The sequence below is a fragment of the Homalodisca vitripennis genome, chromosome 2, assembly GCF_021130785.1.
Source record: "Homalodisca vitripennis isolate AUS2020 chromosome 2, UT_GWSS_2.1, whole genome shotgun sequence".
Taxonomy (NCBI): domain Eukaryota; kingdom Metazoa; phylum Arthropoda; class Insecta; order Hemiptera; family Cicadellidae; genus Homalodisca; species Homalodisca vitripennis.
Genome location: NC_060208.1, coordinates 226,931,076 through 226,957,763, shown reverse-complemented (window position 1 = coordinate 226,957,763; position 26,688 = coordinate 226,931,076). Strand labels below are relative to the sequence as shown.

Here is a 26,688-nt window from a genome sequence, read left to right as displayed (position 1 = left end):
GCCTCATTAGTGTTTGCGTTATTGCTCAGATTAAGAAATATATATTACATCTGTACAACAAATTTTATTTAGTCAAAAAGCTACTACTTTCGGTCCTTGGAATTTACTTCCGATATTATAGAAGCATTTATCTTCCAAGAAAATATATAATGATCAGGTTTGTTCCGATAAAGAAATTAAATAGATACGTTGTTCTGAAAAGTATACTTTCATAAAAAACTACTTCTTCTGGTCATTGTAATCTACTTCCAGGCTTAAATTTTTCCGGCACCATATTAGCGTTTGTTTGATTGCCCCGATCAAGAGAGTGTAATGTACGGTTAACTGAAAACTCTATTTACATGAAAAAGTTAACACTTCTACACATTTGTATAAAAGTACACATTGGGTACATCGGGAAGTTTAAAGACAAAAATATCGTTTTCTGGAGGCTGAAAACCTATTTAAGTCCTTATAGGTGGTTAATTGTTATAAAACACTATTTAATTGCCTGTAAGGTACATAAAATGTGTGAATCGATTTCCATCAATCTAGAATATTGATAATTTGAAATTTAAAAATGTAATTAGTTTAGAGATTGCAACCGCATATCAACCCCTATGGATATTCTTAATGTAAATGCTTTAGTTTATTCACGTCATGAGGCATATGTGTGCCTAATTCCAACTTTCTGGAGTAGGAAGTATAAGAATAAGTGATGATGAGAGTGATGGCTTTTCCTTTCATACAATTCTAGAAGTAACCCGTGGCTTTGTAGTTGATATCCTACTGAATGACAGGTACCCTCTAGGCATATTGTTTGTAAATTTCATAAAAAGCACTTATGAAAATAAGTTATGATTACTGGAAAAGGCAGTAATCTCTTGATTCTTTTAAGAAACATTGGACTATAAATTAAAATAGGAATGTGTTTGGGCCATAAAGTCAAAAGTTGAAATAGGTCTTTTGAATGTTAATATAAATCTTTTTTCAACAAGACTCCACAATATTTGAATGAATGGCTCTAAGAACGTAACACGAACAAAAGCCTGAATGGACCACCAGGTACATTATTATTATTATTTCTGGTAGACCAGAATGGAGAAATAATAATAAATAATAATACTAGTGAGAGCACTTATGAGAAAATGATAATACAATATTTTTATTTAATACAAATCCAAAGTCTTCATTGTAGTAATACACAGTACTGTATTGTATTAATTCAACGTTTATTTGTAAGAGGTTTAAACGGTAAAATAATTTTATTATCTCAGATTTATAGGCAGAATATACATTTGTGGTACGAATCAATTATGTTTCACCTGCCATAGAAGAGGTTACTTTGATGCAACGATTAAAATATATTTACATACTCGTTCTAAGAAGCCTTCTGTAGTTAAAACTGTTTTTAATTCATTCATTTGTAATATTCCTCACATCTAAACCATTCTCAGGACACCGATTGAATTGTTGATCTATTACGAACATGTATAGCCTACGAACCTTAGTGTGAAAAGTTGGGTTTTTTGTCGAAAAGTCCCCTATTTCCGGTCATTGTAATTGACTTCCTGTCTAAAGCAATTCCTCTTTAGTATTAGCATTCACAGTATTTCCCTTGTAAAAAAAATTCAAAATACTCATGAGAAGTGTTTTTTAGTGAACAAGTTTCTAATTCCGATCACTGTCATCCAACTTCCGTATAAGGTATAAGGTACTTCCGGTATCGTAGTAGCGTTTGTATTGTTGCCCTTAAGAAGAAAATATGTACATAAATGGGCCGGAAAATTCTTCGTCAGGATAGGAATTGTCTGTGTCGTTAGTTTGTTGAGTTCACATACATATATGCATCAAATGTTACTATTGTAGAACAGCGGGAAGGTTAAAAAAGTATACAAAAGAGCATAATTTTTTTCAACTAGATGGAGTTCCTCCACATTATGCTCTTCCTGTGGGACAATGGCTAGGCACACTACCCGGATCACTGAATCGGTAGAACAGGATCAGTTGAGTGGCCCGCCAGGTCTTCAGACTTAGCACCCTTAGACTTTTTAGTGGGGTCACTTAAAATCAGTAGTTTTTAAAAACAATATCCCACTCGTGTCCAAGACTTGAAAAATAGGATCACTGCAGAGTGCAGACGCTTAATCAGAGAAACCTTTAGAAAGGTTAGGCAAGAGTTTGAAGATAAGATTTTTTACAACAATGGCTACCGATTTGAACATTTGATTCGAAGTTTAGAAAGGGTATACAATAGGATTCAGAGAGTAATTTAGTTGTTATTAGCAGCAGTACAGTAGTTTGTAGACTAATCATTGTTGAGTAAGAAATTCCATTACTGGCTGCTGATACCAAACGGCTTGGCCAATTTCTATTTGTCTTTTACAAAAATACAGCATTTGTATAAACTTCAGTTTGAGGTATTAGTTGCCATTCCAAAATTTTGACTTTAGGTACGGGTGGTGGGCAAAGAAGTGAGAACCCCCATTTTGAAAATAGTTTTTTTCCTAGTTAGTACTATACACTCTCGTTTAAAGTATTTTGATACATGGGCTACAAGTCTTTTAATACGAGTTTGAAGTTTTCAAATGAACACCCTGTATAAATATTCTCGATAAAATTAATAATATGTGAACTCTCTTTCTAAAATATTGTGCAGTTAAATAACAAACATATTTTAATCTTAGGGATTTAACCATATCACAACCTCCATTTATTGTTTATCATTATATCATTCGAATATGTCGGGAAGTTATAAAAACAGTAATGAGTAAGGGCTTTATAGTATACAGAGATAATGATAAATAATGCTGCAAACATTAAATGTGACCTAATTATTATAAACGTAAGCAGGAGAAGGGATCAATCTTTATTTTTATTTCACCCCGTCTTAGCTAGGTCTTTGATGGTTTGATAGATGATTCAAAGAAAAATGTTCGTTTTGAGAGGTTTTTATAAAATGAGTTCTCAGTATAAATAAATATTTTTATTTGTTCTAGTATAGAACAGAAATACAGGTAAACAAATCCAAAATATCAGGAAATTGTAATATACCGATTTAAATATAAATCACAATATATAATGAGCCTTTACGGTAATGGTACAGAGTAGGTGGCTCCAACCTGTCCTTGCACCTTACTGGACCCAGGTAGTGTGTTAACTCCACCCCCTACCGTAAGGGTACCGGGCCCTAATCTCCCGCTGCCCCCTACAGTGCCACTGAAGGAGTTGCCCATGCCCCTGGTATGTGTAGCTCCCACACTGCCGTGCAGTCCGTTACTGTGTTGGTAGTTCAGGTTGCCGCCGACAGTCTGCGCTCCGTTCTGCGGTCCTCCGAACACTCTCGAGCCGTGGACTTGAGCATGTGAGCTGCTAGAGGGGCTCTGATGTATCGGGATGTTGGCGTGACCGTGGACAACAGAGCCTCGAGTGTTCACTCTATCAATGCCGATGTGCCAGTCCTGTATTACACAAATTTGTGGTTTTAATTAATGTCTCTTTAAAATGTTCTACATCTAAATACCATTTGTTTTAGTCGCTATAATCTTGTATTAAAGCAATGAATAATACATAATGGCTACCTAAACCTACTATATTTACATACGATGCAATTAATTAGTCAATGTCATGGAGATGTAGACCGAACTCATGAAATATTCATATCTAATCTGGCATACTGTCAACATTTTGCCAGTTACTAAATTGTGTTCTTTATGAGGATATCATAAAACTCATTATACAGCTCATATTACAAAATCTTTACATGACTTACTATGTGTAGCAAAGATTTTATATAGTTTATTTGACACTTCCCTTCATATTGAACCTTACTTTTAAAGTTATTATTATTATTATCTATATTATTATGCACAAATCTAACGTTCTTTGTTATTGTGGTACTCAATCACGATAGTACTCAAGTGTTACATGAATATTCGTAGGGTCCCTGGTTAACATTTAAGTACATTCGTATTCCATGCGGGTTATGACCCACAAGTCTTTAAAGTCAAAAAAATACTAACTCTGTTTAAAGTTGGATTACTGTAAGCACTTTTATTAATTGGAATAGCCTGGATATTTTTCTGAGAATAAAACTATAATTTAATTTAACCACTATATGAAATAGTTATTTATTAAAGCATAGGACAAGCATGATATTAGCATCACTTCTTATTTCTACAAGTATGAAGCTGCGGGTACTTTCTAGTTACAAAATAAATAAGATTAGAAATTAATTTTAAGAAACTTTATTCAAGTGTTCACTTATGATATTATTGGTTTTATGTAAGTAATTAACAGTTTTAATAGAGTGAACTTTTCTATAAGAAAAGCACCGATACACTTAAAAGAGTCTTTCATGTTTCTATTTTTTAACTATTTTGTGTGGGTGTGTGTGTTAGCATGACACTTTCTACGTATATTTGAAATTCTTTTAACATCAAGGTTCTAAAATGTATAAAATCTGATATTGAAATGTTATTTTTATACAGATTTATCCTCAAATTAATGTATATTTATTTCTCTATGTAACCCAAACCTGTTTAACTAAACTTCATAATGGTTGAGTCAACTTCTGTATATATCTTCTATCTATTAAAAGTTTCATTGACTTAATAAACACATGCTGATTAGTGTTCAGCAGCACATTGCGTCGTTTACATTGCCACATACTGACGTACTAAGTGAATTCAGATTTTGATACGAATATAAAATCCAATAAAGACTAGTATTATTGCATCATATGCGTTTCTTAAGTGAATTTTTCTTCCTCGATGTCTTATCAGCTACATATTGCTAGAAATACTATTAAATACATAATTATCGACATACAAAATTTTACACAAATAAAATTTGTTCCATAGTGTCGAAAGTTAGTTTATATATTTGTAATGTAATATACATTCCATTATAAGGTTCAAATAATAATCACTATTTATATTTATTTGGTGATACAACAGAAGGTTCAGACAAAAAGCAACTATGTTGGGTAGGGCTGATTCGATGTGAATGTTGAATTTAGCTCCAGTTCACCTTCCTCTTACGTGCAGCATCTGAAATATGATGCTGTTGCAGACTTTAGTACTGGAATTTGGAATCATATTCGTCTGAAGGGATCCATAACTAGTCGGTGACGAACGAGGAGGTTTTTTTGAGGTGTCTTCGTTCATCGTCATCAACTATTTTTGGATCTCAATTTCAACTAATTTCAACATTCACATCAGAAGGTTGACATTCTTGTTAGTTATTACAAGCCAGACCACTGATATCCTTTTAATTTGTCGATATATTGTCTCAGCCTTTGGAACCAAAAGAGTCTCGGTATTAAAGTTTATGAAATTATGGTATAGGTTTTCAACGACTTATATTGTTACATTGAGTAGCACACTACACTAGGATTGCTGAGTTTATTAATTTAAATCCTTTGGAACTCAAACAGCACACGCTAGTAACGTTTTTATATCAGGTACCTGTCGTGTTGTGTGCTCTTTGTGCAACAAACTCATGTGTTTCAGCTTTCAACCCCGGAATTTGGTATATGCTGCATCTCTTTGTGCACAGTACGAGAGATCATATTCAATAGATTACTATATTTATCAAATCATCTAAATTCGGCAGTGATTTTTTCCATTATAGTTTGCTCTAGTTAAACAAGATTAAAATTACAAAGCATGCAATACATTGTTATTTGTCTCTGTAAATATGTTTGAAGAGTGGTTCATATTTGTGTTTTTGTAATCAACAACTATCAAGCACGTTTTGTAATTTTAATTCATATCTTTGGTATCTTTACCGCTAATAGCTTACCAAGTATGGATAAAAATGAGAAGGTTTCAGTGCGTTCTGGCCGGTGTACACTACTTGCTGGATTTTTTAAAATCTCTTAATAAGTTTAAAAAGCTTAGAACAATTAAACAAAAAATTAAATTTTCCATCAAACAAACAGGTGGATTTAACTCTGATTTTGAACGACAAGCATGCAAACATCTCCAAATACATATTCAGTGTTAAATTGGTCATATTTTTATAAATACCACGTTTTTGCGAATTAAATTTCATAAATATCACACAACTAACTTTGTGTTATATATCTTAAGCAACATAAATACATACTATAGTATTCCTTTATAGAAACACTGCTTTAGAAAGGTTCTATAGTAAGATGGGCAATATGAAACAATATAATTATGAATTTATAATTAGGCTGGAGTTTGCTTCTACTCCTCAATCCGCGTAACTGTATTTTCTGAGGCTGTATACAAATTTTATAGCCACATGTGTTACTATGTAATTTGTACGCATGCCACTTGAATTTCCTCAGTTTGTTTAAAATTTAGTTACTTTATGATTGCAACGTTTACATTACATATACCCTTAAGATCAATGTAAACATATTCACTAACGCTAAGCCAAAACACCATCATCGAACTCGATGTTGCTTGTATAAAAAAATAAGCTTCAGGCAAGATTTCAAGGCCATAGGTAAACTCGTTAAAGATGTATCATTCTTTGTTTTATGATGATAACAATATGTTACCATATATTATATCATGTCTACAGACTAATACAAATGAATTAAAAGGATTGAGATGAATTACCTTGCAGTATGGTGGTGGACCAGGTCTGCAATCAGCGAGCGCTGAGGGGACCACCACTAGGAGACCAAGTATAACAATCGTTGATGTTTCCATGGTTGCACTGTAAATTATATTTGCAACTTTTGTTTATTATAATATTTAACAATACTTAAAACATTCAATTAAATAAATCATTTTCTGTACATTCTAAATATGGATAGCCATTTTATAAACTTTCAGTCATATATTTTTTTATTTTTTTTACGAAATGAAAAAAATGTAGTTTACGGAAAGATATAGTTAAGGTAACGGCCATCGTTAACTTCCGACTCATCTCACTAGACTTGGTTCAAAGCACTGTAATATATGCAGGCATCTTCTAAAATAGATGATCATATTCCTCCAATTCAACTTTGACTGATAGAACACTCTAAATAGCCTTTTTTGTTTATGACGACATTTTTAAACATATACATCAAACTTTTAAAAATTGCGACCATTTTCCTCGGCGACCATTTTTACCAATAGAAAATATTTTTGTTTCATTATTTTCCAAAGGGAAAGTAATTTAAGGACCTTTTTATTTTGGCAATGTTTTTTATTAAAAGAGATAAAGAGCTCAAGGAGTAAAGATTTATTATGGAGTTTAACACTTATAAAAAATATTTTTGAATAGGCGTACATTAAACTGATAGTCAAAAATATAATCCTGCAATGTGGAATTTGGGGGTTTTCCGTGACTTTAAAAATATCTGTAAATGTATGTTTAGATTTTTATTGTGTTTTTTTTAAACACGGCCGTATAATAATTGGTAAAAAGGAATAAAAAATAGTTGGAGCCTAATTTGTAGTCATAAAACTAAACGAAGGAAAACGCTCTTAATGCGAAAAATAATCTCCTTTCGGAAATGGCGTTAGTTTATAAAAGTTTTTAAGTACACATTTATAAATGTCTATAAAACGAAATGTTCCTCCGTTTCCTATAAATTTGTTATTTTTAAAGGTAATATTTATAAAACCATTGACTAAGACTATTGTGAGGTAATCCATTCAGATTGCATTAATCAGGGCTGTTATGTTCTCTTAATGTACAAAACAAGAACTTAGAATAGAAACACTTACAAGCAAAGAGTAAATAGTCACGATGTAGACTACTGAAGTGCCAACAGTAAACTGAAGCTGAGATAACCGTACTTTTGTTTATATGAGATTTGCACCAGGAAAACCGTGCCATTTCCCCACCAGTAATTCACACTGGTCCCACAGGTCACGGGATATCAAATCCTAGAAAGCTGTTTCATCTTAAAATACGCGTAGTACGTCGAACACAATATTTTTTGATTAATTTTGTAATTATATTGCTCGGGTATGTATATATACTTTCAATAAAATAATTTTAAGAGGTCTTCAAATACTTCAAAAATATCTCATATCATTATGGTAACGTTATTAATAGCGTTTCAAACTTTCAAAAGCTCTTTAAAGGAACAGGACTGTTACGTCAATTTTATAATGTTTACAATGGAGCTCATGTAGTAGAAATAACAGTTAAACAATATATAGTTTAGTGTAATAAGGATTAACTAATCAAAGGTAAAAGTATTATTATTTACTGGCAGATTTTGTATTTAAAATATATCTGGAAGGACGAAATCGCCTCTCAGTGGAGCAGGTTTTCGCAGAGCTTGAAATGGAAGAATATGAAAATGATTAGAATGGAATTGAAATATTTTTTTCTAGCGTTACACGTTTTAAACTTACCGTTTAAGGCACGCGCCTAGATAAAAAAACTAGAAAGTCGCTACTTTAAGGTTCTGTATATGGTTAAGTAAGGTATTTTAACATTTATTTGCGCTTCTCACAGTTAGTTTTTAGGGTTTCCAGGTATGATAAATGAAATCTGTGGTACAAGAAAAACAAATCATTTCAAAATAAACCGTTTCTACAACCTCCGATTTCCATTACCGTTAAAACAAGTAATTAATTATCGATTAATAAAAATTTATCAATCGATACAAAACAATTCGGTTGTATACTTATAACACTACATTAGCCAATGGTTCTTGGAATATTAAGACATCATTGTTGGGTTTTCAGACAGACTTGGTAGTGGTAAAAAAGTCATTTATGTTAATTTAAGCATCATGTTCATGTTTTTGAAGCTTGTGTTGAAGCATGTTTTTAAAGATTGCAGATAACCTATGAAAGCTTAGGCTTAATTTATTTCGTACTTAAATATTCAACATAGTTTAATGGATCCAAAAGGAATACAGAGGTGAATGCAGTCTTGTAATTATTTATATTTTTATTACCGAAGTATAAAATAATACAAATGTATATCTATTAATATTTCTCAAAACTAATATTACTAAACACGACTATTAACCTCTTCAGGAGTAATCACGGCTTAAAAAAGTGATTATGTTTAACACGTGGAGGAGTAGTTATTTTACACTAAAATACGTCTTATGAGTAGAGTTTTCACTTTATGCTATTTTTATGAAATCATTTTATATAACTATTGGATCATTAAAATATGTATTGTACATTCAAAAGTTGCAAAAATCGTTAAAAATTAAGTTTGAGTTGTCATTGTCACTATGGAAACCCCCTCTGTAAAGCTGAACTAAACAGTAAAATAGGTGCGAATTGGAAAAGCTGTTTTCCATACAAAATATAAATAACATGCGGTCATCATGAATGCACCCTAGCGGAAAACCAAAAATCTTTTTAGTGCATCGCAACTTAACATAAGGTAGCAACACAATTGACATAGAGACAAAGTAAGAGTCTCTATAAATGATGATTGGAGGAAATATAAACCACTATTAGTGGTATGTATTAGTTGTATGGTCATTACTAGATATTTTAGGTATAACTAGTAAAGAACAGAACAATAAACCAAACCATAATATTTCCTGATGAAAACGGCTCAAGACGTGATTTCTCCTCTACGGTAGGATTATATTTAAACGTCTGAAAACGTGGTTACTATTTAAGCATAAAAGTAAGCACTACTTAAAGGGTTAATAAGCTTTTAAATAAAGCTCGTTCTCATAATTTATTCAAATCAGGTGAGAAAACAATATTTTATGTTGGTTTAACCTACGTTGGGCGCACACTGTACTTTACAGTTCAACAACCAGTCTGGCCTTCACTGTACTTTACAGTTCAACAACCAGTCTGGCCTTCACTGTTACGTCACGGACGAGACCAGTTACTTCACGTTAATGTACGTGGCTACGTCATTTGTATTTACACTGACCGGTTCTCCTTACTGTGTGACGTTCGCAGTAAATCTATAGCTCTGTAACTGTTTTTTGTAACTAACTTAAAAATATATAATTTTATATACCACTATTAGTTTAATACAGTTACTACACTTCACGATTTATTAATAGGTAAAGATCTCAATACACTATACTAAAAATATTAAGAAATAGAATACAGTACTGAACTCAATAACAATTAAAGCATTTAATGGAGTTACAAAAATATTATTCTTGTCAAAAATAAAATCTTAAATTTTATCTAACTATAAACATTACCTAAATATATATATTTTAATGCACACAGTATAAATTACACTCATACATTACTCATGATTGCAAGAAACCAAGACTAGTTATCAATGGGTTCCACGATCACGTATAACAGCTGAAAATACACAACATTACTATGTAAAAAATCAATTTTGTTTCTCAAAATAGTTTAAACAATCTGAGGGGGAATTCCACAAAACCCAAGCAAATACTACATACGACTAAATGAAATTATCAATTTTAAGGGAAGGAAACGCAATATAGACAATCCAATGTGGGTCATTCTCACTACATATTTATGATCAATAAACGATAAATAATAAAGAATACTTTACATATTCATAAAACACAGTATAATTCTTAAAAATTGTGAAGAGGAAAATCATAATCATTTGATTATATAGTTTTATGCTAAAATCTGCAAAAATATATGAAAATTTCACTTTGAATTCTATAAGAAACGCCAAAAACAATGTTGAGATTTTTAATTCTATAATTTAAGACAAAAATAACACGATTGCACAGTATTAGAGGCAGTGAGACAATTATTGGAGTTTTAACGTTAGAACCATTATTTGGTAAAAGTTATTACATTTCTCAGCGTGCGACCGCATGAAAATGTATATCTAATATATATACTTTATACATCTTTGATCCAGACCCAATTTTTCGTTACTGTTAACCCTAACATACTCCATAAGATTTCCAAAGGTATTTTCAAATTAAAATCCGATTTATGTTACTGACCTTACAATAGAACGCCAAGGTAGAAATTATAATTCACTTGTATTGCAATGCTTGTATGATAACATTTCACGATATAGCGAAAATAGTAATAACGTGTGATAAAATATTTCGGAAGCTTTCAAGTATTAAAATCATGTAAACTCAGTGCCTTTGAAATATGACAAGTCGAATGTGAGAACCAGAAATACATCCGAACATATGCGTATTTTGTAACCACCTTTCTATACCTTCTGATCAACGGTATCTTTTAATATTTGTGATCAAACATAATTTGGGAAATTTAGATCCTTGTAAACTGGCAAATTTTAAGACGTCTTTTGATGTGGGAGCTATTCATTTCTGAATGGTCACTGTCCATACCATATTTTCTGCTTTAGCTCCACTTTTTAAACTAAAAAGTCACAGATTATTCCTTAGAAAGTTTTTATGATTTTGGACGTCTAGAAATACCGCTCAAGAAAACAAACAAATCTGGAAATAACAAATAGAGATAACTTCTATTTTTTAAGTCATGCAACTTTTTAATTTTATGTGAAAACTGTAAATCCATGATTTACAGGAGAGTTTATGGAAAATAATAAATTCTGAAATTTCTTAATCGTTAGAAGACTCCAACCTCTTGAACCTCTTCGACTGTGTGGGTCCAAACCTTTTGTAGCTACAAGCTAGGATCGATTCTATCTGTACCAGGAATTTTAACAGAAAATCTATAAATTTGACGGATTAAACTATATTAATTTATATTTAATGTTAATTTATCATATCAATTACGAAAAGTTGGTTGAGAAATGTTTTCTTACAAAGCCTCTAAAGCAGTTTGAAGTTCTAAACTTGTATGAAAATTTTTTTTCTATTTACTATGTACACTTTGGAAAATATATATAATATATATATATATCCTACTTTAACTTTCAATCCTCATATCTCATCTATTGTAAATAAGGCCTACAAAAACTTGGGATTTATTATTAGACAGTCTTCAAATTTTCATTCAATTTCAACCTTAAAAAACATTGTATATATCACTTGTCCGATCAAATTTAGAATTTGCCAATATAGTATGGAATCCTTATTTTGCTAATCGCGTTAATTTAATTGTAAAGGTACAAAAAAGGTTTTTACGATATTTATATTTTAAAGAAACTGGTCTCTTTACCTTCGTTATTTTATACAATCAACTTTTAAGCATTTTTGAAATGGAAAGTCTTCAAAAACGTAGAAAATTAGCGAATTTACTTTTTTCTTTTTAAATTGCTGAGAGGTGAAGTAATGGATTCATTTTGCTTGTCAAAAATTAATTTTTACACTCCATCATTTTATAATAGTTCCCAAAATTTGTTTCACATTAATTTTTCTCGTACAATGGCACATTTTTCATCACCTTTGAATACAATGATGAGATTGCATAATTCTTTGCCTGGGGAGGTTGATATATTTTTACATAGTATTAATCAATACAAAAGACTTTGTCAGAGGGATATAAACTGAGCTAGACTATCTAATACCTTACATACACACATTTAACAAATTACTACACTACCAATATTTTTATTAAGATGTGTATACGTGATTAAAAACGCACACACGCGCGCGCGCGCGCGCACACACACACACACACACACACACACACACACACACGCGCGTTCTTTTTGTTATGGCTTATCTTGACTTTGTTAATATTTATGATTATTTATTATTGTTGTTATTTTGTTTATAATTTTATTATAGTTACGTTATTATATCTATATATATATATATATGTATTTGTTATTTATCTTTAGGCTTAATTATCTATTCAATGGAACTATTTTGGTGGAACACTGGACTGGATTGAATTTATTTGAATGTGTGAATATTATTGCATGTCATCTTGATTTAAACATGCACAATCTAATTGGGTGTGTAACCTGTATTGTTGCATGTAAATAAAAATAAATAAATAAATAAACAGAATAGTAGTTAAGATTAAGACAGGACTCGTTATTAAGGACAATGGGCAAAGTTTGATTCAGGACTGTTGCCGATTGCCAAGCAATTGGTTTGTTTGATGCACACTTAATGACCACACTGACGAAGGATCAAATTGTAATAGTTACGGAAAAATTTGATTTCCTCTCGAAATGGCAACCATATTTGAAAGCTCTGAAATGTCTTTCGTTTACTGGTTTTATTAAGTGATTTTTCCAATCGTATAAACCTCTGTAATCTAGTATATTGTAACTAGGCTTTGTATATCTTTGTCATAGAATGTACTGTTATAAACAGGAGAAATATATAAAAGTAGTACCAGATGTGGAGTGAATCTCTTGGAAATTACGAGTGTGTGATTCTGTATTTATAGGTTGAGGTTAATAACGATGAAATTTGAACTTTCAGTTGCAATAAACCTAAAGCTTGGATTGCGTTGTATAGATATCAAATGTATCGTTTATATTCGATGTATCGATGCATATAATGCGGGGATCAGGGGAAGAAATCAATGACCTTTGGAGAAAGCAGCTTCTATTATCTATAATTCGGTACAGTATTATTTCACAAGACTTCATAAAAGTGATTACCAGAGTTATTCCATTTGGATGCGGGCAGAAACAACAACACGAGTGTTTTTGGAATAGACGAGAAAATAGAAGAAAATAAAGGCACGGGATGAATGATATATAAGTTGGGAGTACAGAATAAAAGTAAGAGAATGTTTATTTACCGCACAGATATGAGGATTTGGAAAAGTGTCTAATGTGAGATGCTACACTACCATGCGATTTTTCAGTGACCAAGAGAAGCTATGGAAGACAACAACATACTGATGCAATAACTGCAGAAAGTCAGAAAATGGACTACATATATTAATTGAGTGCAATCTTTATTATTGTTTTTTCCCAGTTTTAAAACTGTAGTAATATATCACACTTACATATACAGCCATCAAAGATAACTTACTGAGGTTAATAAGGACAATTAAACAATATCCTTTAGTGTTGCCTTATATGCAGTAAAAGGTAGTTTCTAAGTAACAGGTTTTTGAACTCTGTTCTAGTGACACTTCTATGTTTCATGTGATATGTCGCAAGAAGTACATATATAAATTACAAGAAGATCTATGTCACCAATATAGATTTAGTATTACATAGTGCAGAGTAAGATAATAAAATAACAATAAAAGGAGTAATATCGATCTCAAACTTATTCCAGAGGTTTGATGGTAATCACAACATGTACAAGTTAAGTTGTATAGAAAATGTATAAGCTGTTAAAATTATATGTGTCAAATAAGTTATACAACCATTTTGGAGTTGCAGTAAGGTACTTTAGTCTAGCATGTGTTATTTTGTGTTATCATCTTATCAGTCTTGTGGCATAATCTTTCTTTGAGTTTTAAACAATCGTTTATATCAGATTACATTTTATTGTAGGGAATAATGTCAATGCTAAATTTCTGAAAATAACTTATAGATCAATGAAGGAGGAGGAGCTCTTCTTATTGGAATATAAATTTTTTATTATTTCACAAAAGAAAACTCACAATTATCCAATAATTTGTGTATTTTTCACGAGGCCTTTCGACATCGAAGATGCCATCATCATAAAAAAAAAAAAAAAAAAAAAAAAAAAAAAAAAAAAAAAAAAATTAATAGATTGTTTCATATATTGAAGACGTTACGCTATTATTATTTAACCTTTATTTTTTAACTACTATTTATTTTCTGTGCTGCAAATTAAATATATCAAGTAATTGTTTTTACAGAATACAATTCAGATTGTATTGGTAAATTAAAATACATTTTAAGTCTGCAATAAATAATACATTGCTCTCAAGAGGCAACTGTTGCACTGCTTCATTTTTAAGCAATTGGCACATATTATAACCATAGGATCTACTATCAAAAGCAGGATACTAAAAGGGCATTTCTGTTTTAGTCGAGAATACAGCTGTAAACATTAAATAGCTAATTATTTAATTCCTTATTATTTAGTTTTTACTTATATCCTGTTCTAGGTTTTACTAGAATATTTTCTTAAACTTTATTATGGACTAATTTAATTGTTTGAGATCAGTAAATACATTTCTAAAGTCGAAGCCTTTAACCATTTATCATTAAGCATTTTAAATATATAATGATGTAATGCTATAGTAACATGAAAACTTTAATATGCAAACAAATACAGAAGAAATGTTTAGTGTTTCATTTCAAGTTATAGTACCGATTCAGCATACTCCTACATTATTTCCTTGGTAGAAACAAACAGTGTGCCCCAAGTCCCAGAACGGATAATTATATTTTAATCTACTACATAGGACAAACAACATGTCAGATCAATGTTGTACGTCTTATCACTGCAGTTTGCTTCAAATGCCTCACCCCTCAAAACAATGTACTTTGTGTTTGGTGCATAATTTTGTATGCCCTTTGCAATGGATAAGTGTTCACTACACGCGCTTGTTACCTTTGATTGTAGTCAGCCTCAGAGAGTATGGCTCGTTGCACCGTCATAATGCCCGTCCCTCTGTGTTTTTAATTTCATCCATTGTGAATGAAGGTAATTAAACTTGTAATTTACCTGCTTATATTATCAGTTTTTTATTGAAATACATTCAGACCAATTTTTTGAATAAAATCACGATTGCGTCATTGCTTTACAATGGGCGTTTACAATATAAAAAAAAAACTTATAACTCACTTTTTTATTTGCAGTAGACTTCAAAACATATTTCATTTTTCATATTTTTTAACTAAAAATAAAAAATATTTAAGTTTGATATTTTTTTTAATTAAATTAAACTTTGCCCTTCACAATATTTAGTCAAGAACTGTTATAAGAAGTGTTATTTGTTCAAGTGTTACAAGAAGAGGTTTTATTATTTCTGAGAGTCACATTTTAAACAAATGTTTCAGCATTTTATAAACTGTTTCTACGTTATAATATAAGAAAATCTATTTAGCCCCAACATTGGCATGCTGTAAGGGTATTATTAATACATATATTATATAATACATTCATTCATCCATCCTAACAACCAAGTAATAGTACTATTTTAGAATACAATTTATTTTGTACAATAAAAAAGTTTTCGTCGCAATATATTACTGCTCTGACTTACTTTGTTATTTAAAAATCAATAACCTAGTGGTGTACTTTACCTGCGTAATTATTATTATATTAATTCTGCAAAAAATTCAGTATAACTTAGGTAATGTAGTAGTAAAAGGTAATGAATGATATTATGACATTCAAAAACATCGTAAGAATGTATTAGTTTTATTTGATATTGAAAATATATTCAATACTAAACATTTTAAAGCGTACCTATTTATTTTTCGAAGGACAATTCGAGGCCTATAGATTGTCTTGCATCTGGAATCACGTTTAAAAACTTTTCCGTATTATTATTTCAGATGAACTTTATATATATTATATATATAACTATATATATAATAATATACATATATATAATATGTATAATATAATAGTATAATATGTATTATATATATATATATAATATATAATACAAATTTCTGCATGTGAATGAATTATTTTGCTAGTTTTATGTGGAAATATTTATAAAAAATTGCACCTTTTGACTAGCTGTCACGTTGCGTTGATAGAGACAGAGATACACACTGAATGCACAAAGAGCTAGTTTCTTCGGTACATACTATGACTATATGGAGAGCACACAGCTATACCAACCTGTTAGATGTAATTTTAAAGTTGTTTTGTTATTAATAGTTAAAAATATAATAATGCAACTCTCCACAATAACAACCACCTAAAGAATCTCTTTTCACTTTAACGGTACACTATCAATTTTTAGAGAATTAGGTAATAGGAATCCTTTATTTGATTAAACAGTTTATAATCTAATCTATTTATAGCAATAATGTAAAATATATACAATTAGGAAAATATATGGGTAGTAGGAAATAAATAATACCGGGTATCGAGTAAAAACATGTAATTATGAAGACAAAAGTTGCCGAATGTCATTGGATTTGAAAAGAGTTATCAGAGGATAATCTTCTTTGCATGGCTATTGAATGTCATTGATTTTCGCAAGCTTATCAACGGAGTAAAATTCCCGAGAGGAAGTTTTCCAACGAAATTTAAATAGTTTAGGGTCATTGACTATTCTGATCTAGGGAAGCTTAATAATAAGGTTCATTGATTTCGTTTGCGAAATACAGTAACATAAACTCCAGAAGACGCGTCATTCAAATACAGTTCTTATTGCAGTGTGATTCGATGGTTGTTCAGGCCTCTAGTTTCGGATTGGCGGATGTTGCGTCGCTGCACTGGTCGGTACTAATACGTACTACGTTCTAGAGTACGTAACTCTGCGTTCACTATTATAACACGACACAACATCTAGAACTAGAACCTACGTAGATTACCCAGTCCAGGATACTCTCAGGCTTTAAGATAAATTTTGTATTGGCGTGATTTGTAGATGATTCAGACAGCTTCATTTTGCGTTCAGAATCGTAAACCCTAAGATAAGTGTTAATGTATTAGGCCTAAGTAGAATATTTTCAATATATTCAAGGAACATAACTATGCCAGGTTGCGTAAAGTATAAATATTGGAAGTAATTATTGAGCTGGTAATATCGGTATAATAATTTCAAGTCATTCAATGTATGAAGCATATGTAATAAACGTATGAATATTTTACAAAATATCAATACAACAGGTTAGTACGAACCACTCACATTCCACGAACCAAACACTCATGAATTTGTGAAGATGGAAGTCATTTTGAAAACCTTAATTAAATCATCAAAAATAATTACTGTTTTCAGAACTGTTTTTAATAGAATGAATCACTTGGAAATTTCAACAACTTTATAACGTTCAATTGAAAAAAAAAAAAACATTGCAATCTGAGTTAATTTTTTTGTTCGTAAATGGTAAAAAAAGTCTTTTTTTATAACGACTGAAAGAAGAGGTTTTGAAATTTTCTGTGCTCCTAGCGAATTCAGTTTATCATATGAAGGGCACACGGGAAAAAGGGGCTCATCAACATTTTGTGAATTTTTCAGAAACAACGATTTTCTGTCTAAATCTTGTATAATATCTTTATTTTGACATATAAAAATGAGTTGATTATTTATTGAATATCTTGTTAATAATATCATGTATTAAAATGTTAAACAAATTTATAAATCCACTGTGTTTAGTTAATATTTTAATTAAATTGTTTAAACTACACAAATTTCAGGGGAAGAAAGGGCTCATTTTAACAATGACCCCCTTTTCCCCAGTTTTAGGAAAATACAGGTAAATAACATGCACTCAATAATTATGACACGATAAGAAACACAGCTGTTTTATTTATGTAAAACTACTTAAAGCTAAACAATAAAAAGAAGAATAAACATGTATTCTTTAAGATCAAAACTCATATGCTCAAATCACATGTGGTAGTTTATCGAAGTATTCAGCTGCAGATCGGCTAAGAAACTTCTTTAAATCTTGCAGGTCTTTATATTTTTATATTTCCTAGCATAGAACTGTTCGGCTTTACGCTTTTGAACATAATTCTCAATTTTCAATCTGTTAATATCTTTTGTATTATTTGATTTTTTAGATTCAAGGGGCATTTTTTTAACTCTAATTCTAATTTTTTGGTTGTCACAGTAAACTGGTCACAAATGCTACAGGTATCCGTACGAGGATATCCAAAAGAAATATTAAAGCTTTCACGAAATATTTTTCTATAGGATTTATATGATTCACTGTATGTAAAAAATTTTTTCTAGAAACATCATGTGCATTTTTGCAACATTTAACTCCTCAGATAAGTATACTTTAGATGAGTCATGTAATCCATAATGACTGCTTCGTCCTTTAAAAGATGATATAAGAGTTTTTACACGGTCTACTTCTTCATCCGTTAGTTTATTAGGCCTATTATTATGACTACCGCGTTTGTCTTTTTGTGACAATCCAGTAAGTTTTAACGACCGGACAAGGTATTCTACTTTTTTTTGCTAATGTCATGTATAGCAATAAAGGCCTTCTTACACAATTTGCTCTTTCATCTTGCCGTCAATCAAACCACGAATTTTGTATTTATACACTGCCTCACATTCTCGTGCATTTTCATTTTCTGTAGGACGGCTTATAGGAAGGACAGTAATTAGACCACAAAGATAAGAGTTTTGTAGGTCATGGCTCTCGAGAAGGTTGAAGTTTTTAAGTATTTCAATTCTTGTTTCATTTGGGACCAATTCAAAACATTTTAGATGGCAAAGGCAATTTTGACCTGGCTCATGACTCATAAGTTTTCATTTTCTTACTCACTTCCTTCATCCTTCCAAAAGACTTTCTTTTTTTTGCTGTCATTTCCAAACTGTTTTACCACCTCGTCATCACTAGCTTCATTTCCCTCCATATTTTTAAACTACACAACACTATAAGTAAGTAAAAAAGCACTGGATTACAAGAACATAAAAGGTTATGTGACAGAAAACTATAGGGAGTAGTACAAATTGTCACCACCAGGTGAGAGAAGACTCTGCAATGAGCCTCTTTTTCCCGTGTAACAGGCAAGGAAAGGCAATGTCCCTTTTTCTCGTGTATTGCTGCTTGAAATGAGCCCCTTTTTCCCGTGTACCCTTCATATGATAATAATAACTAGAACAAAAATTCTTATAGTTTCATGCTACACTCAAATCCGTTAGAGAAATAGCGAGTACTATATGAAATTTCAAAGTTAAATTTATACAATAAAAATTAAGACTTTCAGAGACCCCAGTGGTGGTATGGGGAAACAAATTTTGTTAAAGTCGACACCATATGTAATCTTATTGGTAAAATCGTAAGTTACATTCAAGCATTTCTGTTTCTTGAAAAAACAAGGGCACATGGGATTACAAATTCACTTAGAAAACACAAAAACATTTCTCATAGTATATTGATTTGTGAGTAGGCTTCTAGGCAGTTGACATTTACCTAGGGTCCCATATTTCTAAATTGTGCTAATTAACACATTTAATCATAAATATAAAATACCATGTAGAGAATATCAAAACTTTATGTTTAAATTTCTAGTTACTGTGGTTTTCACCAATGCACGTTTACTTAATACTTTATGGCAATCAATTGTTTATTATCAAATTAAATTTGAACATATATCATAGTTAGAATCTATAATAATACATACATAATAGAAAATAGTTTAAAAAATCTCAAACTACTTAAATAATTTAATGAGAAATACAACAGCATGATCGAACCTTACTCTAGTTCAGGACAAAGGAAACTTCAAAAGGGGTTTTAAAGAATCACATTTTTGTTTACAATAATTTATTTATTCTAATGTAGAATAACATCATTCATAAATTAACCTAATTTTCAGGAAATTGTTATGAACCAATTTAAATATAAATCACAATATATAATGAACCTTTACGGTAAGGGTACAGAGTAGGTGGCTCCAACCTGTCCTTGTACCTTACTAGACCCAGGTAGTGTGTTAACTCCACCCCCTACCGTGTAAGTGCCAGGCCCCAACTTCCCGCTGGTCCCTACAGTGCCACTGAAGGAGTTGCCCACCCCTCTTGTGTGTGTAGCTCCCACACTGCCGTGCAGACCGTTACTGTGTTGGTAGTTCAGTTTACCGCCGACAGTCTGCGCTCCGTTCTGCGGTCCTCCGAACACCCTCGACCCGTGGACTTGAGCATGTGAGCTGCTAGAGGGGCTCTGATGTATCGGGATGTTGGCGTGACCGTGGACAACAGAGCCTCGAGGTCTCACACTATCAATTCCAATGTGCCACTGACAAATTACACAAATCAAATCAAATCAAATCATCTTTTATTGCATTTTTTTTTTACAATTCAACATTGCATCGCAATCGTCAAGAAACCCCTTATAATTACACACATTTTTAATTATCACTGTCACTTTTAAACATGTTCCCATTTATAAATATTTTTTTTTTAATTACTAGGCTATAATATTTTAGTCCACGAACAACTAATACATAACTATGAACCTAGTATATTTACATATCAAGCAATTATTTAATCTAGTGTGTATTAACATTTACAATATCTTAATCAACAAAAACCTATAGCCTTTAAGGATTCGCTTTTAATGAAATATCTTATAGCAGTATTTTGTGATGGTAGTATAAGATTACACATAAGTATGACGCTCGTAGTGTAAAAACAATGTTAGTAGAACAATTTAATCGTCTGATATAATTAAAACAAAAATTAATTATCTTTTAAATCTTTCCAAAATACCAGCTTTGGCTTTATTTATAATTTTTAAATTGTATATATTTTTATACTCTCTGTTAAAGTTCATTTGCTTGTTATAGTATTTATAGCTTTCAATTTATCTAATTTGATAATTAAATGTACAATCCACTAAATCCAATATTATCCGATAAATTATGGTATATACAAAGTTATTGATATACCTTTATAAGTTATATAATATATTATATACAATATACAATATAAGTTATTGATATATTGTTTAAATAAATGAAATACATTCTCATTAATCAGAATAATCATGTTAAGTACAGTTTCTGTTTGTAAATATTTGTAGATATATATTTGAATAACAAAAGGTTTTGAGAAATAAATTATTTACAAAAAAAATGATTTTTCATGTAAGATAATGGTACTCGAAATAGATTTACTATAAATATCTGACACTAAAACCTAATAAAATATACAAAGATAAATTAAATGAATTACCCTGCAGTCAGGTGGTGGACCAGGTATGCAATCGGCCAGGATTGACGGCACCACAATTAGTAGCCCAAGTATGATTAGTTTTGATGTCTCCATGGCAACTGCTGTAAATGAATAACCAGTTGTAATTAAAAAATTACAAAAAGAATGTATTCAGTAAATCATATGCAACACAGAAAAGTGATTTCTTATTATTATGGAACGCCAAAAAATAAGAACAAAGTAAGAATAAAGGAAATTAATAATTTAAAACAGAGATAAATATTTTGGACGAGATTGAAAGTCTTCACCAATACTGCATACGCGTATGTTGAGTTGAATTGAGATACTTGGGGTAATTTTGGTATTATTTATTAAATACCAATATAAATATATTTATTAAATTTTAGTTTTTTCAACTCTATGAACAGAGGTTTTATAAGAACAGTTTTGTCAAAGAAGGTAATTTGATCTTAAAGATAAGGCCAAACCACAAGCAATCAAAGTGCTAGACGTCAAATAAGCAACTACCAAAACATTTTACAAAGTGTACAATTAAAACAAATATTAAATTAAAGTCAAAAAGGCCACTAGATTGAAAAATCACTATATTTTACAATATCAATTTATTAAAACGAATCAATCTATACATAGGTGTTACTCTACATTTGATATTTCTTTGTTATGAAAAAGCTAATTACAGAGCCTAACTAGTAAATATATAGACAATCACAATATACCTTGTACAACAGAAATGTTACGCATATTTCCACCATAATTTTTTAACTAATCCTTTTTAAATGTGAAGAACTAGTTTATTTGTGCAGATATTTCTGTTTATAATACTTAACCCATACACAACTATGTGACCTGTTTGTTATTGTAAATAAACAAATACATACGAAAGCAAGCTTTTTATTGACGCGTACTCAACTTTTTCAGGTACGATATTGCTAATGCAAAAGGTAATATTTATTATACCATTGTCTTTTTACTACATACAAATTAGTGAGTAAGTCTTGCGAGCGTTAATAATTGGACAGATGTATTTAGTAAATAATGTTTTATTTTTTTGATAAATTTGAGCAAAGTCAAAAGTGAAATTTATGTGTGAAAGAACTAACAAATACGTTTAGGAATACTCACAAATAAAGAGTCGATACGTAAGATGTATACGGATGAAGAACCAACTAGTATTCTGAAGAAGAGGGAGCCGTCGTTTGTTTATATGTGGTTTTGCACCAGGAAAACCGTGCATTTACAGCTGCGAGTATTTCACACTGGTCTCGCAGGTCACAAGATACCAGTTCTCAGAACGGCTAGTCTACTCACTACATTTAGCAGTAATAAGTTACTTATGCTATGTGTTCTTTTGTATTAACGTTTAATAGCAGTGCACGTTTCCTTTTATTCACATAGTCATGTAAGAGTTATTCAATATGTCAAAGACTGTATTTTTGTTTATTTTTAATATAAACTGTCTGCTACAACTCTGGACTCAAAATCACAATTAAAACGCTGATTCACGTAAAGTTATGAAGGGTATATTGTATTAAAATATGCTCGATTTCATAATCTTTTTTAATTTGTAATTATATTTCGGGAGTAGTGGAAACATTTAAAATATTAAACCTGTTCATTCTATCTAATAAAAAAATTTTTTTCTCATTATTAGCAATTCCATAGAGGATTTGAAACTGAATATTCCTAAAATTTACTGTATGGATATTTTGAAGAACTTATAAAATGAAGCCTTTTAACATTTATGAAGATTTGTTAGAATAAAACGTGTAGTGTATTTTCACCACATTTTTAGTTATATATAGTAATACGAGTACAACTTAAAATGTATTTTTATTTCTTGGATAATTCTGACTATGAATCCAATTAATATAATACATCCCTTATGGATATAACAACAAATATATACATAAAATACATGGTAAAAATGTAAAACTTGAAGAACAAGTGGTCCTCTAAATACGTCAGTTTGTAAAAATGAATTTCAAATCTTTTGAAGAATTTTACCTTACATTATGCTTGTCTTTTATGCTAGAGTTTCAAAGAGACGACTGTGTTATTTAGCATAAAAATGCTTTTATTTTATCTATGTCATAGCTACAATATGTTACTATAAGAACAAGGGCCATATTCATCAAGAAAACATTACTGTTTAAACAAATACATATATGGAGATATAAGTAGGTTAAAACAATAATAGCATTCTGTTTTGCATTCAAAAAACTTTATCATTACCCAGTACGATAAGTTTTTTCAACTGTTTCTATTCTCTTCTTATTTTTCTAATTGTTCTGTCCTTAATTTATTTCTCTTTACAGATCTGAAAATATAACGTCCCTTCGAACTACTGGGTAACAGCCCTAGACCCTCGCAGGGTTTGTATTAAGTGTTTCAGAACTCAAACCCAGAGTTTAGTATACACAATATACGAGACATGTATAACAAAGTTTTTCATGTATATTCTGTGATATGTGTATATGGTTAGGAATAAAATAAAAATAGTGTACTTATTTTTTTTTATTACAAAGTCAACCACAGTATAAGCATTTGTAGCCGCAAATATTGTATTCTTGTATAAAAAAATATTTATTGTACAAATATGGTCAATCTTAACTTACTTTGTATTTTTCTTATTTAGATGAACTTTTGAAAATAATTTAGCAAAATACTTTTCCAAAATAGGTAATTAATTATAATATTCAGTGTAATTAGCTTTACAAGTTATATAAGGTTGCCCATTAAGTTAATTTAACCGTAACGAAAGTCATGTTAACAACATGTATACCATCATTCATAGAAGTACGCTTACTAACTTATTACTTAGTTTTAGTAATAATATACAGTCCACAGATCCTGCAATCTATTTTAAAATGACAAAATTTAATACATAATCATAATAGAGTTTTTCCTAATACATAAGAATGAACTAAATTTAAACTAGGAGGGATTTAAACTAAATCCTTATTATGACTTATGTTTTATGTAATACTTTACATTTGGTTATTTACAGGGTTTTTTTAAAGCTGTTTATTGAATTATCTGTGCTCATCACAAGATGATCATAAATACTTAGTAATATTTTGCCATTGCACGAGCTATTTTTAATAATGATGGTATACGTAATTTTTTCTTAATTTAATTGTTGTATTTTTCATATAATTCCTAACGCGAGGTAATTTATCACGAATTTATTCAGTGTGTGTGGCTTGTTTCTCATTGATTTGAAAATAAATTACAGAATTACTTAATATCACACTTTAAATTATACATTGGTAACTTATAGAGAAACACTTAGTTGCAGTAAAAAGGAATTTATGTTGTTATTGTTAATTTTTGTGTTTCTTTTAAAATTTAGGCATAAGTGGCCCAAAATTCTAGAAAGAATTCGTCTTAAATGGTTGAATTGCATTTTATTATTGTAGTAATTTTTATTATTGAAGTGTTCATATAAAAAAACTATATGCATTTTCATTATAAAAATGTAACATTGCTAATGAAACCAAAATAAAAGTGCCAATAGTTTTAAAACTTTAACCTATTTATTTTCAACGTTAAATCAAGAAAGTTGTAAATCTCCAAGACTGTTATCTCCGCAAATAAATTAATTTACTCTGAGCGCTAACTGTAGTTTACAGTTCAACTACCAGTTCAGCCTTGACTCTTGTGTCAGAACCGAGAACCGGTTACGTCACTGTAATGATCTTAGAAGCTACGTCAGTTGTACTTTACACTAATCTCTTCTCCTCATTGACGTGACAGTGTCTATCGTTGGCTGAAAATTTGCAAAGCCTCAATTATTTTAGTGATAACAGTATGAGAACATTTCATTTCTGTCTCTCAGATTGTCATTCTGGCTGTCTATCTTATTGCCTGTCTGTCTATCTGCCGCATTATATCTCGAAAACTAACTGAATTATAGACGAAATTATTCATTAGGCTACATTTGTATATAGGCAACACTGTTTGCGATGATGGTGCATGTCACTTCATAGGATATGGCTGAGATGTAGCAATTATTTTGAAGTTAAAAAATCCATGGTTAAAAAAGGGGATTACTACAAAAAAGCAAAATTAATTTATTTGTAACTCGACGACTTTTTTATTAGCTGAGCGTTAGCAAAGTATATGGGCTAGAGGGGCGGAAAAATGTAATTCATGTATTATTTATTTTAACAACACTAAAAACACATATAAATAGAAAACTTTAAAGATTAAATGTTCATATTCTTTCTGGTAACCGGTAAAGGCATTATATCATCATCATAATAACGCTAACGCTGGGCGCTATAATTCAAAATATGTGTTACATTTCGAAATATATTATTATGATCATTTATTTCATAAACAAAGAATAATAAAATGAGCACGTAAAGGCTATTATAAAGTTAAAGTTTGGCTCGCTTCAAAAGGGAACCGGCCTCTCCTTAAAAACTTGCTATTAATTCTGCCATTTACAAGTATGTTAACTAGGTACGATTTATTTTAGCCTAAAAGGTTTAGAAGTAAATTCAAAACAAGGAGATTTATTAAGCTAATTGCTCAACAGACACATAATAGACTTGAATATTGCTTGAATTTTCATTTATTTATTAACAACACAGAGTTCCATCGTTGCATATGGCATCATAGGATTAGGCTCAATGTTTGTAAATATTTTTACTTTGATCTTATGGGTGACTATGATAACATAAAATTAGAGTAGATAAATGTTTTAACAAATTGAAAAATCAATGTATATTTCAGCACATGACACTTTTATTCTTAGAGTAAAAAGAAAACAAATAATAGAAAGGAAAGTCAATGTGGAAACGGATTACAAGATTTGATTCCGGAGCGTTCTTTAGTTTAATACCATCCCTAGCTCACCACTACCTATATTACTTAAAGGCTGCTTTTAAAACATGTTTCAAGATATCACGATAAAGATGTAATCTGTAGAATTTGAATTGTGTATGAAACTTTCTACTTTTTTTCAGGAATGAAATCTATAAAGACGAATATCCAACAATTAATCGTCGTTAAAACCTATCACTTATTGGGCTGACTCTTTTGCCTGCAGGGGGATGTAAATATTGTCTGTTATTAATTGTTTGTCTATATATCTGTCAGTAATACATCTTCAGAATTATGGACA

The 26,688-nt window shown here is 30.5% G+C and overlaps 2 protein-coding genes across 2 annotated transcripts; both read right to left on the bottom strand.

Moving 5' to 3' along the window:
• Positions 1-2,950: 2,950 nt before the first annotated feature.
• LOC124355463 lies at positions 2,951-7,782 on the bottom strand. Its single transcript, XM_046806610.1, has 3 exons — positions 7,677-7,782; positions 6,576-6,675; positions 2,951-3,440 (listed from the first exon to the last, which is right to left on the bottom strand). The coding sequence occupies exons 2-3, from the start codon at positions 6,666-6,668 to the stop codon at positions 3,069-3,071; spliced, it is 465 nt and encodes a 154-aa protein (XP_046662566.1). The 5' UTR covers positions 6,669-6,675; positions 7,677-7,782; the 3' UTR covers positions 2,951-3,068.
• Positions 7,783-20,131: 12,349 nt separating this feature from the next.
• On the bottom strand, positions 20,132-22,807 carry LOC124355462. The gene is made up of 3 exons (XM_046806609.1): positions 22,680-22,807; positions 21,558-21,658; positions 20,132-20,619 (listed from the first exon to the last, which is right to left on the bottom strand). The coding sequence occupies exons 1-3, from the start codon at positions 22,789-22,791 to the stop codon at positions 20,251-20,253; spliced, it is 582 nt and encodes a 193-aa protein (XP_046662565.1). The 5' UTR covers positions 22,792-22,807; the 3' UTR covers positions 20,132-20,250.
• Between the last annotated feature and the right edge of the window lie 3,881 nt (positions 22,808-26,688).

Coding starts and splice junctions, on each gene's coding strand:
- LOC124355463 (XM_046806610.1), bottom strand. CDS start 6,668: ATGGAAACATCAACGATTGTTATACTTGGTCTCCTAGTGGTGGTCCCC. Junction 3,441..6,575: donor GTCCACCACCATACTGCAAG/GTAATTCATCTC, acceptor TGTGTAATACAG/GACTGGCACATCGGCATTGA.
- LOC124355462 (XM_046806609.1), bottom strand. CDS start 22,791: ATGCACGGTTTTCCTGGTGCAAAACCACATATAAACAAACGACGGCTC. Junction 21,659..22,679: donor TACGTATCGACTCTTTATTT/GTGAGTATTCCT, acceptor ATTCATTTACAG/CAGTTGCCATGGAGACATCA. Junction 20,620..21,557: donor GTCCACCACCTGACTGCAGG/GTAATTCATTTA, acceptor GTAATTTGTCAG/TGGCACATTGGAATTGATAG.